Consider the following 16,506-nt stretch of genomic DNA (forward strand, 5'->3'; position numbering starts at 1 on the left):
CCAGCTTTGTACAAGACTGATGCAGTGCTTGGACCCGAATTTTTGTAGCTTCAGGACCCGGTGTTCTCTTTAGAATGGTCTGCATTTTGGACTAGTTGATGTCTTAACATCTGCAACAGCATTGTGAGTTCTGCTGATGAGTTATTAGCCAACCTGATGCTTCACTATTTTCGGCAAATCCTTCCTTACATAGACTTTTCTATCTCTGAGGTTTTTCATCAGGGTGAATCTGAAATGGAAGCATTTGTAGTGTTGACTAGAATGCACCATATTTAAACTAAGCAAGCAAACAATTTGGATATAAGATATGGAAAGAGAATATGTTTCTTTCCATGAGTGTTAGTTACTCGACACTTAGACACATACATGGACTCTCAAGTCTTAACACTTAGATTTCTTCCAGAAGCATTCAAAAATTTCAAAATAATCGACTCAAAGAAAAATATTAAATATACTACCGAGTACAACACTTGATAGGACATCGAGACAGGATGCTGGAGAATTGAGGATAATCTTATAAAGTATAAAAATAGAACTGTCATGCTTGAAGTTGGGGTAGTGTTTCAATTCTTTGTTCCTCGTCACTTTTGACAAAGTTACAAGCAACATTCTGTATATTTGAAGAAACCTCAAGCATAAGCATGAATCTGTCTTTTATCAGGCCCCAATGGATTTTTCTCCTGACGTATTTTGATACCATCGACACAAATATTTTACCTATACCCTCTAGTTTTGCTTTTAATTAGATATTTACTTTGGAGATGAATAAATTTTATGGGGAACTAAAATCCACAAAGTATAAGCCTCTGAATATGCATATATCTTCGGAGTACAATACTGTCGTCATGTTTTGTCAGATATTGTTGATAACATGTTCATATGTAGTATCGGATTTGGTGGAAAATAATGTCGAGAGTAAGAAGGACATGCCTGTTGGTGCTGACGACGACTTGCAGCTCTAAGCTTCAGTTCACCCCTGCTAGTGGTTAGCTCATCCAGTATCTCATAATCATCATCTGTTGGCAATTCTGAACTTCCATCATCTGCAGAACTCTGCAAAAGTAAAATTCAGCACACTTTAAGATCAACCCCAAATGACCACATGCCAAGTGGATTCAGCAATAAACAAATTTTTACATATGCTATGTGATACAAGCCAAAATTATGCTCTTAACCAAATAACCCGTAGTTTGTATATGTTGAACAACTCAAAAATACATAATTTGGCTGGGACTAAAAAAAATGCCTGAACTTCTGGGCAACCTTATACACACAGACACAGGATCGTATGTTCCATTAGGCAACAAACTGAGCATGCATCTTTTCCAATTGATATAAAGAGCGTCATCAACTAATATATAATTAATAATAACATGAACAATAAAACAAAAACAGTACAATCACAACTAAGCCTCTGAACAGCTTGAAGTCAGTTGTGTAGTATTAACAAATTTTAAGACATACTGGCAATTCAAAGTATCAGTTTAAATATATATCACTGGTAAGCAATTATTTACAGTTGTGTATTATTAACAAATTCTGAAGACATACTGGCAACTCGAAGTATTGGTTTACGACTTTACGTATATATTACTGGTAAGCAATTAATCAAATATTGAAATCCAGCGATAAAAATCCTGATTATGGCCCGTTTGGGAAGATGAATACATTTGAAATTCTGGAGTTGATCAAATGACTTGTTTAAATACACACAAAAATAGTTGGATATGAATTTCATTTAAAATCCAGGATATTTAAACATTAGTATAAAGCTGAGAATTTGTAATGAAAGCTCAAATCATGTCTTTTAATATCCAAAATTTGAAATGAGATACATGTTCCCACATGCAATCTAATTGAAATCGGTTAGATTTCAAGCACTATTAAGTGAAAGTAGATGAATCATTAGTTACTGATATTGCATTACGAACATACTTCATGTCTTACACTGGAAAATAAAATTGATCATAAAAAAGGACTAAATCTCGAGTGTAATATACCTGTCCAGGGATGGTCCGATTGTGAATGATACTTCCAGTCAACTCTTCATATGCAGCTGCATCCAACTCCTGTAGGTATTCTGGATGTACTAGTCTGGGCATCACACGCTCTCTAATAATTATTAGCAGAAAGAATGGCAAGGGGAACAATATTCCACCTATTGGTATCCAAGTTATAGCATAACATATGCCAAGATATACTAGTTGAAACAGCGTAAACATAGCAATAGTTTTCTGGGGCACCAACTCCACAAAAGAAGCATGGGCTTCTGCAAGTACTCTGCAAAATTGTGTGCTCTTATTTTAAGAAATTATTCAACTCAGGTTAATTAAATAATTGTCATATTTGTAAGCAACTCCAGTAGTGTTTCTCATATTACAATTATACTGTAGACAAAAGAGAAGATAACTTACTTGTACCATCTTGCTGGAGGAATGAGAAGCATCGTAATTCTCTCCCAGAACTGATTGCCAGGAAGGCTTTCGATGGCCATGTATGCAAAATAACCCCAAAGAACAGATGTAGGTATGCGCTTGATAATTGGAACAGCAAGTATTGTCATTCCCACAAGGATTGATTGCAGTAGGTTGCTCCATCTTTGCTCATTTACTCGCACAGGCAAATGAGCATCAAGGTTTTTTTCCAGATCATGTGTGCGACTTCCATTTTCTCCATTTTCAACTCTCAGAACTGCATCCTTTAGGTCTTTCAATTCTTCTGAGGCTTGAGGCTGAGAACCACAACTACATTTTATGTCCTCTATATATGAGGTATTTTGGTTAGATCATGTTTATTAATATTATGGTTGTAGCACTTACAGCCGGAGTCTTGTCCATTTCAACAAAAACTTCTTGCATCTTCCCAAAGATTTCAGAGTTGCTACCCTGTTGACTTATGCATTCCTTACCTTTCTTTGCCATTCTTTTTTGAATGAACTACATGCATTGATGAAAGATATCAGTCGAAGAAAATCAACATACTGCGTACACATAATAATGTATCGACACTTGTTTGTACCTGCTTTTTCAGAAAGGCAAGGCTTTTGGTGTGCATGGGAGATTGAGGAAGAACACCATTGGAAGGAGGGATGCCGAGTAATCCGCATAAAAAGGTCTGAGTAGTTCATGGGAAGACCATATTGAAATAACTTATCATGGAAAACAGTGACAGAAACCTTAATATATATTTTCTTGAGGAATCAACATAAATACCATGATACCAAGCAAGAATAAATCATAATGATAAGCAGAAGGGTTCTTGAGATTAAATTCTTTCTGTTGTGCCATTTGGGAAGCAACACTGTGGTCAAAAAAATAAAGACCAGCTATCATTACTGCTGGGATAATTGCAGCAAAGATGTATACTGTAGGAACTGTTCCCATATTCTGCAATTAGTAGCTGCAGTTATTGGCAATTATTCTTGTAGCATACTGATGGTATCTTCGATATGCATTTCAGAGATGTAAAAAATAATTGAGTATTCAACCTGGATTACTGGCCCACGATTAAATAACCCAGAGTCACGGGGAAGAGGAATACGAAGTCTTCTGGGAACTCCTGCAGGAACTCTTTCAGGTACAAGGTCTGTGAATGCTGTCCATTTTACTATCAAAAAAGGAACTCCGTAGTCTGTCATAAGACTTCGTACCCAGCCTAAAAGTAGTTATAAACCATTTCAGTTTTAAGTTGAGGGCAAAATAAAGAATCGGAACCCCAAAAAATTCACAAACCTGGGCCAAACTGTGACGACCTCATTCTTCTAGTCTCTAAGGAACTATACAGTACACCAAACGCGAAAATGATCGCTAGCAACCCGTTTACATAATTCCACTGAAAGCTATACTTCTCTTCAGAAGGATCCTCACCTTTAGGAGTTTTAAACTCATTAAGCAACCCCTGTTATACAAATGCAAATGGCTTTAATTTTGTTTTTACTTCTAGGGGCTCAGGTAATTAATTCTCATAGCCATAAAAATACCTTAATAGCTTCTTGCATGAAAAGAACTGCAATGAGCATGCCAAAGAGTTCCCCTGCAATTCTTGTAAATCTGTTGATAATGGTGCAAGCATTGAATATTGCAAGGAGGACTAGCATAAGTGCTGTCCAGACACAAACCCTGCAACAGAAGGATCAAAAGTAAACAAACTATACTACAGATGTCAAGGTGTATTATAAGAATCAAGTAAACCTTACCATCCAGCCCAAGCCAGGAATTGATCTTCTCCGATGTCAGGTGTATCTTTACAGTAATTATATAGGTAAGTATACATTATAATTGTAGGCTCTGCAACTCCTAAAATCAATAAAGGTTGTCCACCAAAAATTGAGTGTATGACGCCGCATATAGCAGTTGAAGCCAAAGTTTCCACTGCGCTTAAGCTTCCATCTATATACAAAAAGTGACTTGTCAAAGCCCTCCATCATATCCGCATACTCAAATAAACAGGCCAGCCAAACTGCATCAGTTTTGCAAATTTAAATCGCTTAACTGCTCAAACTGTAGAAACAACATTAGAAGTAAATAAATATGACTAACCCGTATCTCTGACCAACTGCTCTCCAAATGCAATTACTGGAAGCGCAGATGCAAAGAATATATAGGTTGTTGGAGCAAAAATTCTGCATTATACACAGGTGAAGCTACAGTAATATTGGAATGCTCTGCAGAAATTTAAGTTATTAAAATGAAAGAAGCTGAAAAGAACCTGCATCCTGAGAAAATTGCACTTGTCCAGTCTTGCTTGTAGCAAGCTTTTCTTCCTTTTAGGTCATTAATTATTCCCCGGAATGGTATTTTTGGCGATTCCATTATGAAAGCATTCTGAGATTAATGAGAAGGTCAATGTGATTTATCAGTATCAAATGCAAAGTATATACGATCAGGCAAAACCAAGATGTGATTTGTTGCTGAAACAAACAAGCCAAAATCTAAATACACGTCTTTAAGCAAATCACACCAATAGTTCGTACTGTTAAGTAACCAGCTCATCAAAGCCGGACAAACAGCTGGGAGTGGGAGGACTCGAACCATGCTATGTAACCAGCTCATCTAAAACCTTAGGTTGTGTTCACTTGGAGTGAATGGAATGGAGGGAGAATGGAATGAATTTTCTACACTAAAATGGTGTTCATCAAAGAAAATGTAAATAATTTTCATTCCTTCAATCATTCCAATCTTACTATTTTAACTATAACTTGAACCCACATGTTTTGGAAGGAATGCTCATTCCTTTTCTACATCATGTTTCTTCACAATCTTACTCACAAGAAATTTAACTACATTCATATTTTGTCACTATTATTTCATACTTTCTTCTTTCTCCTTAAAACTTCTATATAAATTTTCATTCCATTCTCCCCTCATTCCATTCTATGAAGTGAACACAGCCTTAAAGTATTAGAGGAAGACCCCGACAAAAACAATATGCAAAAGAGACAAATAGAGGTTTATAAATTCTTTACTTTAAACCTTTCCATTTGTTAAATTTGTAAAGCTACACATACAAATAGTGAAATATATTTAAGCAGATCACCATTAGTACCCTTAAATTCAATTGCATGTACATGATTATGGGTGCATAAAAACACATGATTTCAGAAATGGACAAGTACCCCAACAAAAATACAACCATACCTGATTTTGTATGATTTTTGGGTAAAAATTTGTCACCACCTGGGCTCCGAAACTATAATATTGTGCTGATCAGCTAGAAATTTTTGCAGAAGAAAAGGTTATGATCGCCTGATTTTCTGTAATTGACATGGTCATTTCATAAACCAGACAAAAACTGCTCCTACAAAAGTGCAACACCGTCTGAATAGAAATTGCAAAGAGAACAGGAACAACTTGCAAGTTACAATACTTTGCTTGGTAATTATTTAGGAATAGGATTAATGTATAAAGAATCCCACATTTCCTAAATTAGGCTAATTAATATATTCTTTGAATTTTCTATCAATGAAATCACTTTTCATATATTGCACTATTTTCCAAGTTTTGGGACAGACAACAAATTCTATTATCAGATTATGATTTATGAACTAGAAATTAGCTTATTATTCTTTACACAAACATATTATAAACTAGAAGCCGATGAAATTAGCAAACATAGCTTAGAGCATCTCCAACGGTGTTGGTTATAATCGTTGGCTAAATTGGACCTGTAAGACATTATGTAAAATTTGCTGAACCTGTAAGACATTTTGTTTCAATGGTACTGGCTATATTGGTTGGTTATAATTTAAAAATAGTATGTTATTAATATTTTAAATTGTTAAAATAGAATATATCAGTTCAATATGGTAATAAATGATGTACAATCTTCCTACAGATTTTCTTACAGACCTGTAGAGGTTCGACAAATTTAGCCATCCATAGGAGGTTGGCTAAATTTATAGACAACAGCTGAGCATGGTTGGAGTTGAGTTTTTGGAGCTGTTGGCTAAATTTTTTTATTTTAAGTATGCCAACTCACCTTTTAGCCAAGGGTTTTAGATGGTTGGAGATGCTCTTAGTTTAGAAAAAAAACTTAGTACTTGAAAGTAAGATACTTAGCGAAAAGTAATTTTTATATTGAAGCCATTTGGGTAAACTTAAAATAAGTGTTTATTGCTTAAACTAAAAAAAAGTAAAGTAAAGTGAAGTAGAAGTTAGTGATTAAAGTGTTTGGGACAAAAAAATATAAGTTATAAAACAAAAGTTAGGATTAGTAGTTTTTTATAAGTGCTTCTCGACTTTTTATACATACAGTACGAATAAGTGCTTCTAACTTATAACTCCAGAAGTGGGGCTTAAAAACTCCACCCAAACACCCACATTATGTGTTTGAATTTTTTTTTATATTCAACTTATTAGTAATTAGTAATATAATAAAATATTGGAATTTTCTGAAAACACCCAAGTTGTAAAATGTATTTTCAAAAATATTTTTTTTTAAATATTTTCATAAAATATTGACTTTTAAAAAATATTTTTAAAAATACGGTTACCATAATTGCAACTGATCAATCAAGATCAGCCACATATATAACTTCAGAAATTAATACGATTTGTGTGTGAAAGCTAGCTTTGTGTAGTATAGAAATCAGCCTACAGAGGAGAATAATACTACAACTCTGGATTATAATACCAGATCAGCATTATAATTTTTCACTGGGCATTGGGCAACCACCAGTGCCTCAAAGAAAATGATGCTTCTCCACTCACCACTTGTCACTGCACACACAAACACACTTAAATGCAGATAAATCATAGAATATATACCGATGTGTCATTTAAATTCCAGAGTGGAATAGCAATATTGTGTCACACTAGTGCAAGCATTGGGGTCTTCCACACCCTCCATACATTTACCTGTGGGAAACCCATGCATGTAAAACTCTGAACACACGCACACCTTTTTACATCTATATATTCAGCCTCATTCCACTCCATAATATTCAAGCTCAATCAAATTTATTAGAACCCTAATTGTCCACTGTTCTTCCACTCCTCCAAAAATCATATCGAAAATGCCTCTGCTCTCCACGGCCTCTGGTTTGCGGTGCAAAATGCACACGGAAGGTGTTGATGGTGATGATGATGGAGATTATGATTATGCCCCTGCTGCATCAGAAGGCGATGACGATGATGATGGCGGCTATGATTATGCTCCTGCAGCATAAGTAACAAGGGAGGGAGTGTCTAACAAACTATGTAGCTACCCAACTTAATTTCTTATGTTGAGATTAGAGACAAAAGACATGTTTTTGTTTGATATAATCATGTTGGCTCATGTTATGAGTTGGTGTATTTAATTGACTTATTACAAAGCAATCACCAGAGCTTTTCATCCTTCATTTTCAAAATGACAATGCTACAATTGGAAATGGACTCTTAATGTGTGTAGAGTAATACACGAAGTAATTAAGCAGTTCTTAATATGTGGCTTCTGATGGACTTGTATGATTCATGAATAATATTCAACAAAGTTCCATGTATATTGGAAATCTCTTACGAGACGACCAAATAGATAACATGACAAGGCTCAATTGACTTGCACAAAGAAATAAGTTCCTGCATAAAAAAGGAGAACTCCAAAAAACTAGTTTTTAGGTAGGGTAGCTTACAGTAACCAGCAAAATTTTCACTTCTCCTGTGGGTAAAGTAAGAACAAATTAATCACCCCGTCTCACTTCATGCAGTTACTCCTTCTTGTAGACTGTCAGGGCATCTCCAACAATAGGTGACAAGAGTGGGTGCCAATGTCATGTGGCATGACGTGGCAAAACACTCTAATTTATTCTATTGAAGTGTATGGATGTCATTAGAATGCTTAATGAAATGATATAGTGATGTGATGTGTAGGAAATAAATCATAAAAATATTATATTTGATTAAGTGGCAAAGTTAAACCCCGCTTGAATGGTGTCGATCACTGAAAATGCTTTTAGATTCTCATCAATTTTAATGCTTTTAGATTCTCATCAATTTTCTGCTACGCTGACCAATCCTAGCCAACCACATTCTATATGTACTCGCTTTGACAGCTGGAATATGATGTTGTTTCTGATGATGAGTTGGCATATGACTCCATGAGCTAGAACAATCTTCGCACAAACAATGTAATATTTGGGCAAAACTTCAACTTCCAAGTATTTTTACACAATTAGACGCACAGTATTTTTACTCAGATAAACCATGAATTTACGTTAGAAAGGACCCAATACGTTAGAAATTAGTTAGCTTACATATGACATCAAGAATATGTATGATCTTCTCTGTGGCTGCTCACCTCTTAAATATATAGCAGCACACTCTATTTCTAAACATAATTAATTGCATATCCTGCAACATGCACTAATTACTAATCATTTATCAAAGATTCGTGTTCCACATATATATAAAATCATATATAATGCCAGTCAACCAACTAGATAACATGTAAAGGCTCAGTTGACACACACAAGGTATATATTTTAAAACCAAAGAGATTCAAGCATTTTGCACCAGAAGCTCTAATACTCGTACCGTCGACATGTTGTATTCAAGTTCATATTGTCACCACCAGGGCGGATCTAAGAAGAGGCACGCAAGGGCACGTGTCCCCTCTAAATTGTTTTTTTTTATATTGTTTCATCATTTTAAATTTTGCAAAATTATAGAAGTGCCCTCACAAAATTTAAAAATATATAGATTTTTTCTGAAAATTTGCTTGGTGCCTACCTAAAATTTTTGTGCTAGATCCGCCCTGGTCACCACAGAGTAAAAAGATCCTCCTTACTTTTTGAGCTTGGCCCAATCATACCCCAGAAGCTGCTAATTCATATACACTATATATCTTTGGCCGCTGGAATATACTATATTATGTGGCTTCTCAATCGCCACTTGTCTGCACACACAAACACACTTAAATGCACCCAAACAATCGAATATATACTGATCTGTAATTAAATTTCCAACGTGGAATAGCAATATTGTGTGACCCAAGTACACGCATTGGGTTTTACACGCCCTCCAGACATTAACCCACGCCCATCCTGTGCCGAGCTCGAGGAAATAAACCTAAAACACTCGCAAGCTTTTTACATCTATATATACAGCTTCATTCACTTCCAAATTATTCAAACTCAATCACATTCTTCAACAATTCATTACCCTAGCTCGTCAGTGTTCTTCAGCTACTCTAAGAGATCATCCTGAGAATGGCTCTGCTTTCCAAGACCTCTGGATTGTGGTGCACGGTGCACAAAGAAGGTGACGATGATGATGCATATACTTATGTCCCGTGTGTTCGAGGTGGTGGTGATGACGATGACGGAGATTATGATTATGCTCCTGCTGCGTCTGAGGGTGACGACGATGATGATGGTGGTTATGATTATGCTCCTGCTGCTTGAGTAACAAGGGAGACTAGTATCTAACAATTCATATAGCTAATAGCTGTCTGCATAAGGCAATGGTGCATGTACCAAACTAATTTCCTAAGTCAAGATTAGAGACATAAGTAATATTTTAGTTCCATATCATGATTTTGTTGACTCATGTACGTGTATCCGGTTAATGTTGAAAATAACCTAATCTAAGTTGTTTAGACGTAGGAAACATTTGCAGGAGAAAAATTAAAACTTCTGATATATATAAACTGATTACATGCAACGTTTTAAATACTAATGCACATCAACAGTGGCTACAAACTAGGAAGTTGAAGACTCATAACTGACTCCACTACTCCATTATCCTCTCACACTCCTATTAATCTGCTAACGTCTAAATGACCAAATCAAATACTACTGACTAGTGCTTCACAGATATCTCCACGTACAGCACTTGACACAAGCAAACTGAATATAAATAAAGCATGCAAATAAAACATCAAATTTTAGATTAATATTCCAACAATCATCCTCTTAATCTAAAATTTATTTGAACATAATTTTTGAAGCACTTCTCTTCAATTTTGTGATGCACTTCTCACCACCATCTCTTCATTTTGTGATGCACTTCTCACCACTATCAAGTTTGATGCACTTCTCATCAAAAACAATTTTGGAGTACTTCTCTCCAGGGTGCACTTCTCACCCACAATTCTAAATTAAAAATTTCTTCCATGACCACTTGTGCCATGATTTTCTTCTCACAGACTTCTCCGGCATCGACTTGTCTTTCTCGACAGCCCTATACTACACATGCATCCCATACTACACGTGTAGCTTTGCCACCATCCTTCTGCAATGCCTACTTAAAACTACATCTTCTCCGCAACACAACGCCTCTGCAGCACAACGTCCGGCACCCGTGACGCCAACACCCAGCAACAACCCAAGGATCGGAGGAAAGGCTGTTAAGCCCTGATACTCTCTCCCCTCTTGGCTCTGAGATACCATGTTGAAAATAACCTAATCTACATAATGTATATAAGTTGTTTAGACGTAGGAAACATTTGCGGAGAGAAAAACTAAAACTTCTGATATATATAAACTGATTACATGCAACGTTTTAAATACTAATGCACATCAACAGTGGCTACAAACTAGGAAGTTGAAGACTCATAACTGACTCCACTACTCCATTATCCTCTCACACTCCTATTAATCTGCTAACGTCTAAATGACCAAATCAAATACTACTGACTAGTGCTTCACAGATATCTCCACGTACAGCACTTGACACAAGCAAACTGAATATAAATAAAGCATGCAAATAAAACATCAAATTTTAGATTAATATTCCAACAGTTAAATTATTACAATGATATCTAGATGGCTGCAGATTGATTTTTCTATTATTTTTGTCGTTTTGTTGTCGCCCTTCTAGTATGCAACTTTATGTGCAGGTAGAAATGCTATATATACTCCTATTAGAGCATCTTCAAGGCTAACAGTGAAAACTGTTAGCTAAAACATGATTAGTTATAATTTTACTGAACTTGTAGCGATTTTTCTCCGACGGTGTTAGCTATAATCATTAGCTATATTCAAATATTATATATTTTTTAATTTTGAAAATATCATGAAAATAAAATTGCTCGATATGGGTTAATGAAAATTAAATGTTATATTTAATAAAAAATTTATTTAATAATAATATTATAATATTTTTATATCTATTTCAATATTTTAAAGTAAACATTATAAAATAAAAAAAAAATAACTATTTTACCAAAAGCATGTCTTATTTAATCATATCTTTTTATAAATATAGTTAAATTAATATTTTAACACTTAATAATATTACATGTGACTTTATAAATTAAAAATATAAATAATATATTTATATATAATAATATTGGTTGTTAGAATTTTATAAGTTTAGTTAACGATAAAATAATATTTCACACTTAATAAAATTAAATAATATTATAAATTGTAAATAATACATCTATACATATAATAATATGAACATATATAAATATTTTGTATATTATAATATTATGTATTTAAAATATACATTAAATATTTTAAGTTAAATATTTAAAAATAATTCAAATTAATATGTTATATATTACAATAAAAGATATTAAGTTTTGGACCAATATTAGGGTTACACCTGGAATATATCAAGCGGGAGATGACGTGGGCTTTCTAGCAAAATCATCTGCAAATCTAGCGCACTTGTTTATCGGAAGCTAAATTTATAGCTAACAGACCACTCGGAGTGGTCTAAAATTTAGATGTTAGGTATAATATATATCCACGTAGACTTTATACCTAAGAGGTGTTTGGGGTTGGAGATGCTCTTATAAGTTAATAGATTCCTGCACAAACAATAAACACAGGCAACAAGTATCTGGTTTAACCCTACACCTTTTGATATTCATATGAAAAAACCGAGCGAGGATGCTAGCCGGATCAATTGAGATTTGAGACTATTTTATATAGATCTATATGTTTCTTTTAACGGACTCTAAAATTGAGTTGTTCAGCTGAGACTATTGGCTATAGATCTATATGTTTCTTTTAACGGACTCTGAAATTGAGTCGTTAATTCGGCCATATGTGACCAGTCACTGGTGTAAGCAAACAAATGAAGCTTTTCATTTAGAAACAACAATGCCTATTACAGGGAACGCAGAGAGACGCCATGAAGAGGGTTCTACACTATATATATAGTCCTGTGTTAATCATGAATATAGGTTTCTTGATATCAGATGTAAGCTACCTAATGTAATTATGCATGATGACCTAATGTAATTATGCATGCGTGCGTTCATCTGCCTCGGATCTTTTTACATCTACAGTTCTTCGTGTGCGCGCGCGGAGTAATACACAGAGTGAGCAGATCTTTAATTTGGGGCTTCTGATCATTTCTTGGATGCATGTTGACATGTTTGATAGTAATAATATTTGACTCTTCTATTATCATCAAGCTAAGTTGTATGACTGCTAATCTGCAAATACAGTTTTTTGTAAATTTTTTTCAACAGAAGATCTAACCATAAATGTCGAAAATTAATACGATTTGTGTGTGAAAGCTAGCTTTGTGTATTATAGAAATCAGTCTATAGAGGAGAATGATACTGCAACTCTGCATTTTAATTTTTCACTGGGCATTGGGCAACCACCAGTGCCTCAAAGAAAATGATGCTTCTCCACTCACCACTTGTCACTGCACACACAAACACACTTAAATGCACATAAATCATCGAATATATACCGATGTGTCATTTAAATTCCAGAGTGGAATAGCAATATTGTGTCACACTAGTGCAAGCATTGGGGTCTTCCACACCCTCCATACATTTTACCTGTGCGAAACCATGTATGCAAAACTCTGAACACACGCACACCTTTTTACATCTATATATATATATATATATATATATCCAGCCTCATTCCGCTCCATAATATTCAAACTCAATCAAATTTATTAAAACCCTAGTTGTCCACTGTTCTTCCACTTCTTCAAAAATTCATATCGAAAATGGCTCTGCTTTCCACGGCCTCTGGTTTGATGTGCATGCACAAGGAAGGCGATGATGCATTTCCTTATATCCCTTGTGTTCAAGGCGGTGGCGATAATGATGATGGAGATTATGATTATGCTCCTGCTGCATCAGAAGGTGATGACGATGATGATGGCGGCTATGATTATGCTCCTGCGGCATAAGTAACAAGGGAGAGGAGTGTCTAACAAACTATGTAGCTACCCAAGTTAATTCTTATGTTGAGATTAGAGACAAGAGTCATATTTTTGTTTGACATAATCATGTTGGCTCATGTTATGTGTTAGTGTATTTAATTGACTTATTACAAAGCAATCACCAGAGCTTTTCATCCTTCATTTTCAAAATGACAATGCTACAAAATTATTGGAAAAGGACTCTTAATATGTGTGTAGAGTAATACACAAAGCAAGCAGTTCTTAATATGTGGCTTCTGATTGACTTGTATGATTCTTGAATAATATTCAACAAAGTTCCATGTATATTGGAAATCACTGCGAGTCGACCAAATAGATAACATGACAAGGCTCAATTGACTTGAACAAAGAAATTATTTCCTGCACAAAAAAGGAGAACTTCAAAAAACTACTAGTTTTCAGGTAGGGTAGGTTACAGTAACCAGCAAAATTTTCACTTCTCCTATGGGTAAAGTAAGAACAAATTAATCACCCCCTGCCTCACTTCATGCAGTTACTCCATCTTGAAGACCGTCAGAGCATCTCCAACAATAGGTGACAAGAGGGGTGTCAATTAATGCCATGTGGCATGACGTGACAAAACACTCTTATAATTAACACTCTGTTGGAGTGTAGGAATGTCATTGGGATGCTTAGTGAAGTCAGAAGTGGCAATGTTAAACGCTGCTTGAAAGGTGTCAATCATTGGAGATGCTTTTAGATTCTCATCAATTTTCCGCTACGCTAACCAATCCTAGCTAACCACATTCTACAGAGTGATGTACACATAAGTTACTGTTAAAAATGACCAAGTGTACTCCCCCATAAAGCCAAGGCATTGTCCAGATATATTCGAGTTTATATTGTCACCAGTCACCACATAAATACATAAAAAGATCATCCTCACTTTACCCCATTATATACTGCTGGTCTATGTGTACTCACTTTGACAGCTGGAATATGATGTGGCTTCTCATGATGAGTTGGCATATGACTTGATGATCTTGAACAATCTTCGCACAGACAACATAATATTTGAACACAATATGACTCTATTCTAAGCATAATTAATTGCATATCCTGCAACATGCAGTAATTACTAATCATTTATCAAAGATTCGTGTTCCATATATATATATAAAGTATTTAAAATCATATAAAATGCCAGTCAACCAACTAGATAACATGAAAAGGCTCAGTTGACACACACAAGGTATAGATTTTAAAACCAAAGAAAGAGAATATTCAAGCTTTTTGCACCAGAAGCTCTAATATTCGTGTTGTCAACATGTTGTATTCAAGTTCATATTGTCACCACAGAGTAAAAAGATTCTCCCCACTTTCTGAACTTGGCCCAATCATACCCCAGAAGGTGCTAATTCAAATACACTAACTTTGGCAGCTGGAATATGATGTGGCTTCACAATTGCCACTTGTCTGCACACACTTAAATCCACCCAAACAATCGAATATATACTGATCTGTAATTAAATTTCCAACGTGGAATAGCAATATTGTGTCACGCAAGTACTCGCATTGGGTTTTACACGCCCTCCAGGCATTTACCCACGTCCATCCTGTGCCCAACCCGAGCAAAGAAACCTGAAACACTCGCAAGCTTTTTACATCTATATAAACAGCATTCACTTCCAAAATACTCAAACTTAATCACATTCATTAACAATTCATTACCCTAGCTCGTCAGTGTTTTTCGGCTACTCTAAGAGATCATACTGAGAATGGCTCTTTTTTCCGAGACCTCTGGATTGTGGTGCACGGTGCACAAAGAAGGTGACGATGATGATGCATATACCTATGTCCCGTGTGTTCGAGGTGGTGGTGATGATGATGACGGAGATTATGATTATGCTCCTGCTGCGTCTGAGGGTGATGACGATGATGATGATGGTTATGATTATGCTCCTGCTGCTTGAGTAACAAGGGAGACTAGTATCTAACAATTCATATAGCTAATAGCTGTCTGCATAGTGCATAAGGCAATGGTGCATGTATTAAACTAATTTCCTAAGTCAAGATTAGAGACATAAGTAATATTTTTGTTCCATATCATGATTTTGTTGACTCATGTACGTGTATCCGGTTAAATTATTACAATGATATCTAGATGGCTGCAGATTGATTTTTCTATTGTTTTTGTCGTTTTGTTGTCGCCCTTTTAGTATGCAACTTATTAGTTTATATGATCAGGTAGAAATGCTATATATAAGAGATTCCTGCACAAACAATAAAACACAGGCAACAAGTTACAAGTATCAGGTTTAACGTTACACCTTCTGATATTCATATGAAAAACCGAGCGATGATGCTAGCTGGTTGGATCAATTGAGATTTGAGACTATTGTCTGTAGATCTATACCTTTCTTTTAACGGACTCTGAAATTGAGTTGTTCGGCCATATGTGACCAGTCTCTGCTTTAAGCAAACAAATGAAGCTTTTCATTTAGAAACAACAATGCCTATTACAGGGAACGCAGAGAGACGCCATGAAGAGGGTTCTACATAATTCGACACACTACACTATATATAGTCCTGTGTTATGCTATGAACCTAGGTTTCAGATGTAAGCTAGCTAATGTAAATTATGCCTGCGTGCGTTCATCTGCCTCAGATCGTTTTACATTTACAGTTCTTCGTGTGTGCGCGTGGAGTAATACACAGAGCTAGTGAGCAGATCTTTAATTTGGGGCTTCTGATCATTTCTTGGATGTTGACATGTTTGATAGTAATAATATTTGACTCTTCTATTATCATCAAGCTAAGTTGTATGACTGCTAATCTGCAAACTAATTACTCTCTAAATATGTTACAGTATCTTACGAACACAGTAGAGCCATCCAGCGGCTTAAAACTGTTTCTGAATAAGCTGAAAAATGTTTGTTTGTGT

At 35.3% G+C, this 16,506-nt stretch overlaps 1 protein-coding gene across 1 annotated transcript; it reads right to left on the minus strand.

Annotated features, from left to right (window-relative positions):
- Positions 1-666: 666 nt before the first annotated feature.
- LOC108212114 (probable boron transporter 7) lies at positions 667-4,811 on the minus strand. The gene is given in 12 exon segments (XM_064090691.1): positions 667-1,053; positions 1,980-2,280; positions 2,415-2,718; positions 2,816-2,936; positions 3,019-3,114; positions 3,213-3,441; positions 3,516-3,654; positions 3,732-3,897; positions 3,980-4,118; positions 4,196-4,388; positions 4,539-4,621; positions 4,708-4,811. Coding segments are annotated over 12 exon segments (2,085 nt in total). The 3' UTR covers positions 667-843.
- Positions 4,812-16,506: the final 11,695 nt, after the last annotated feature.

The sequence above is a fragment of the Daucus carota genome, chromosome 3 (genome assembly GCF_001625215.2).
Source record: "Daucus carota subsp. sativus chromosome 3, DH1 v3.0, whole genome shotgun sequence".
In the NCBI taxonomy this organism is placed as follows: Eukaryota; Viridiplantae; Streptophyta; class Magnoliopsida; order Apiales; family Apiaceae; genus Daucus; species Daucus carota.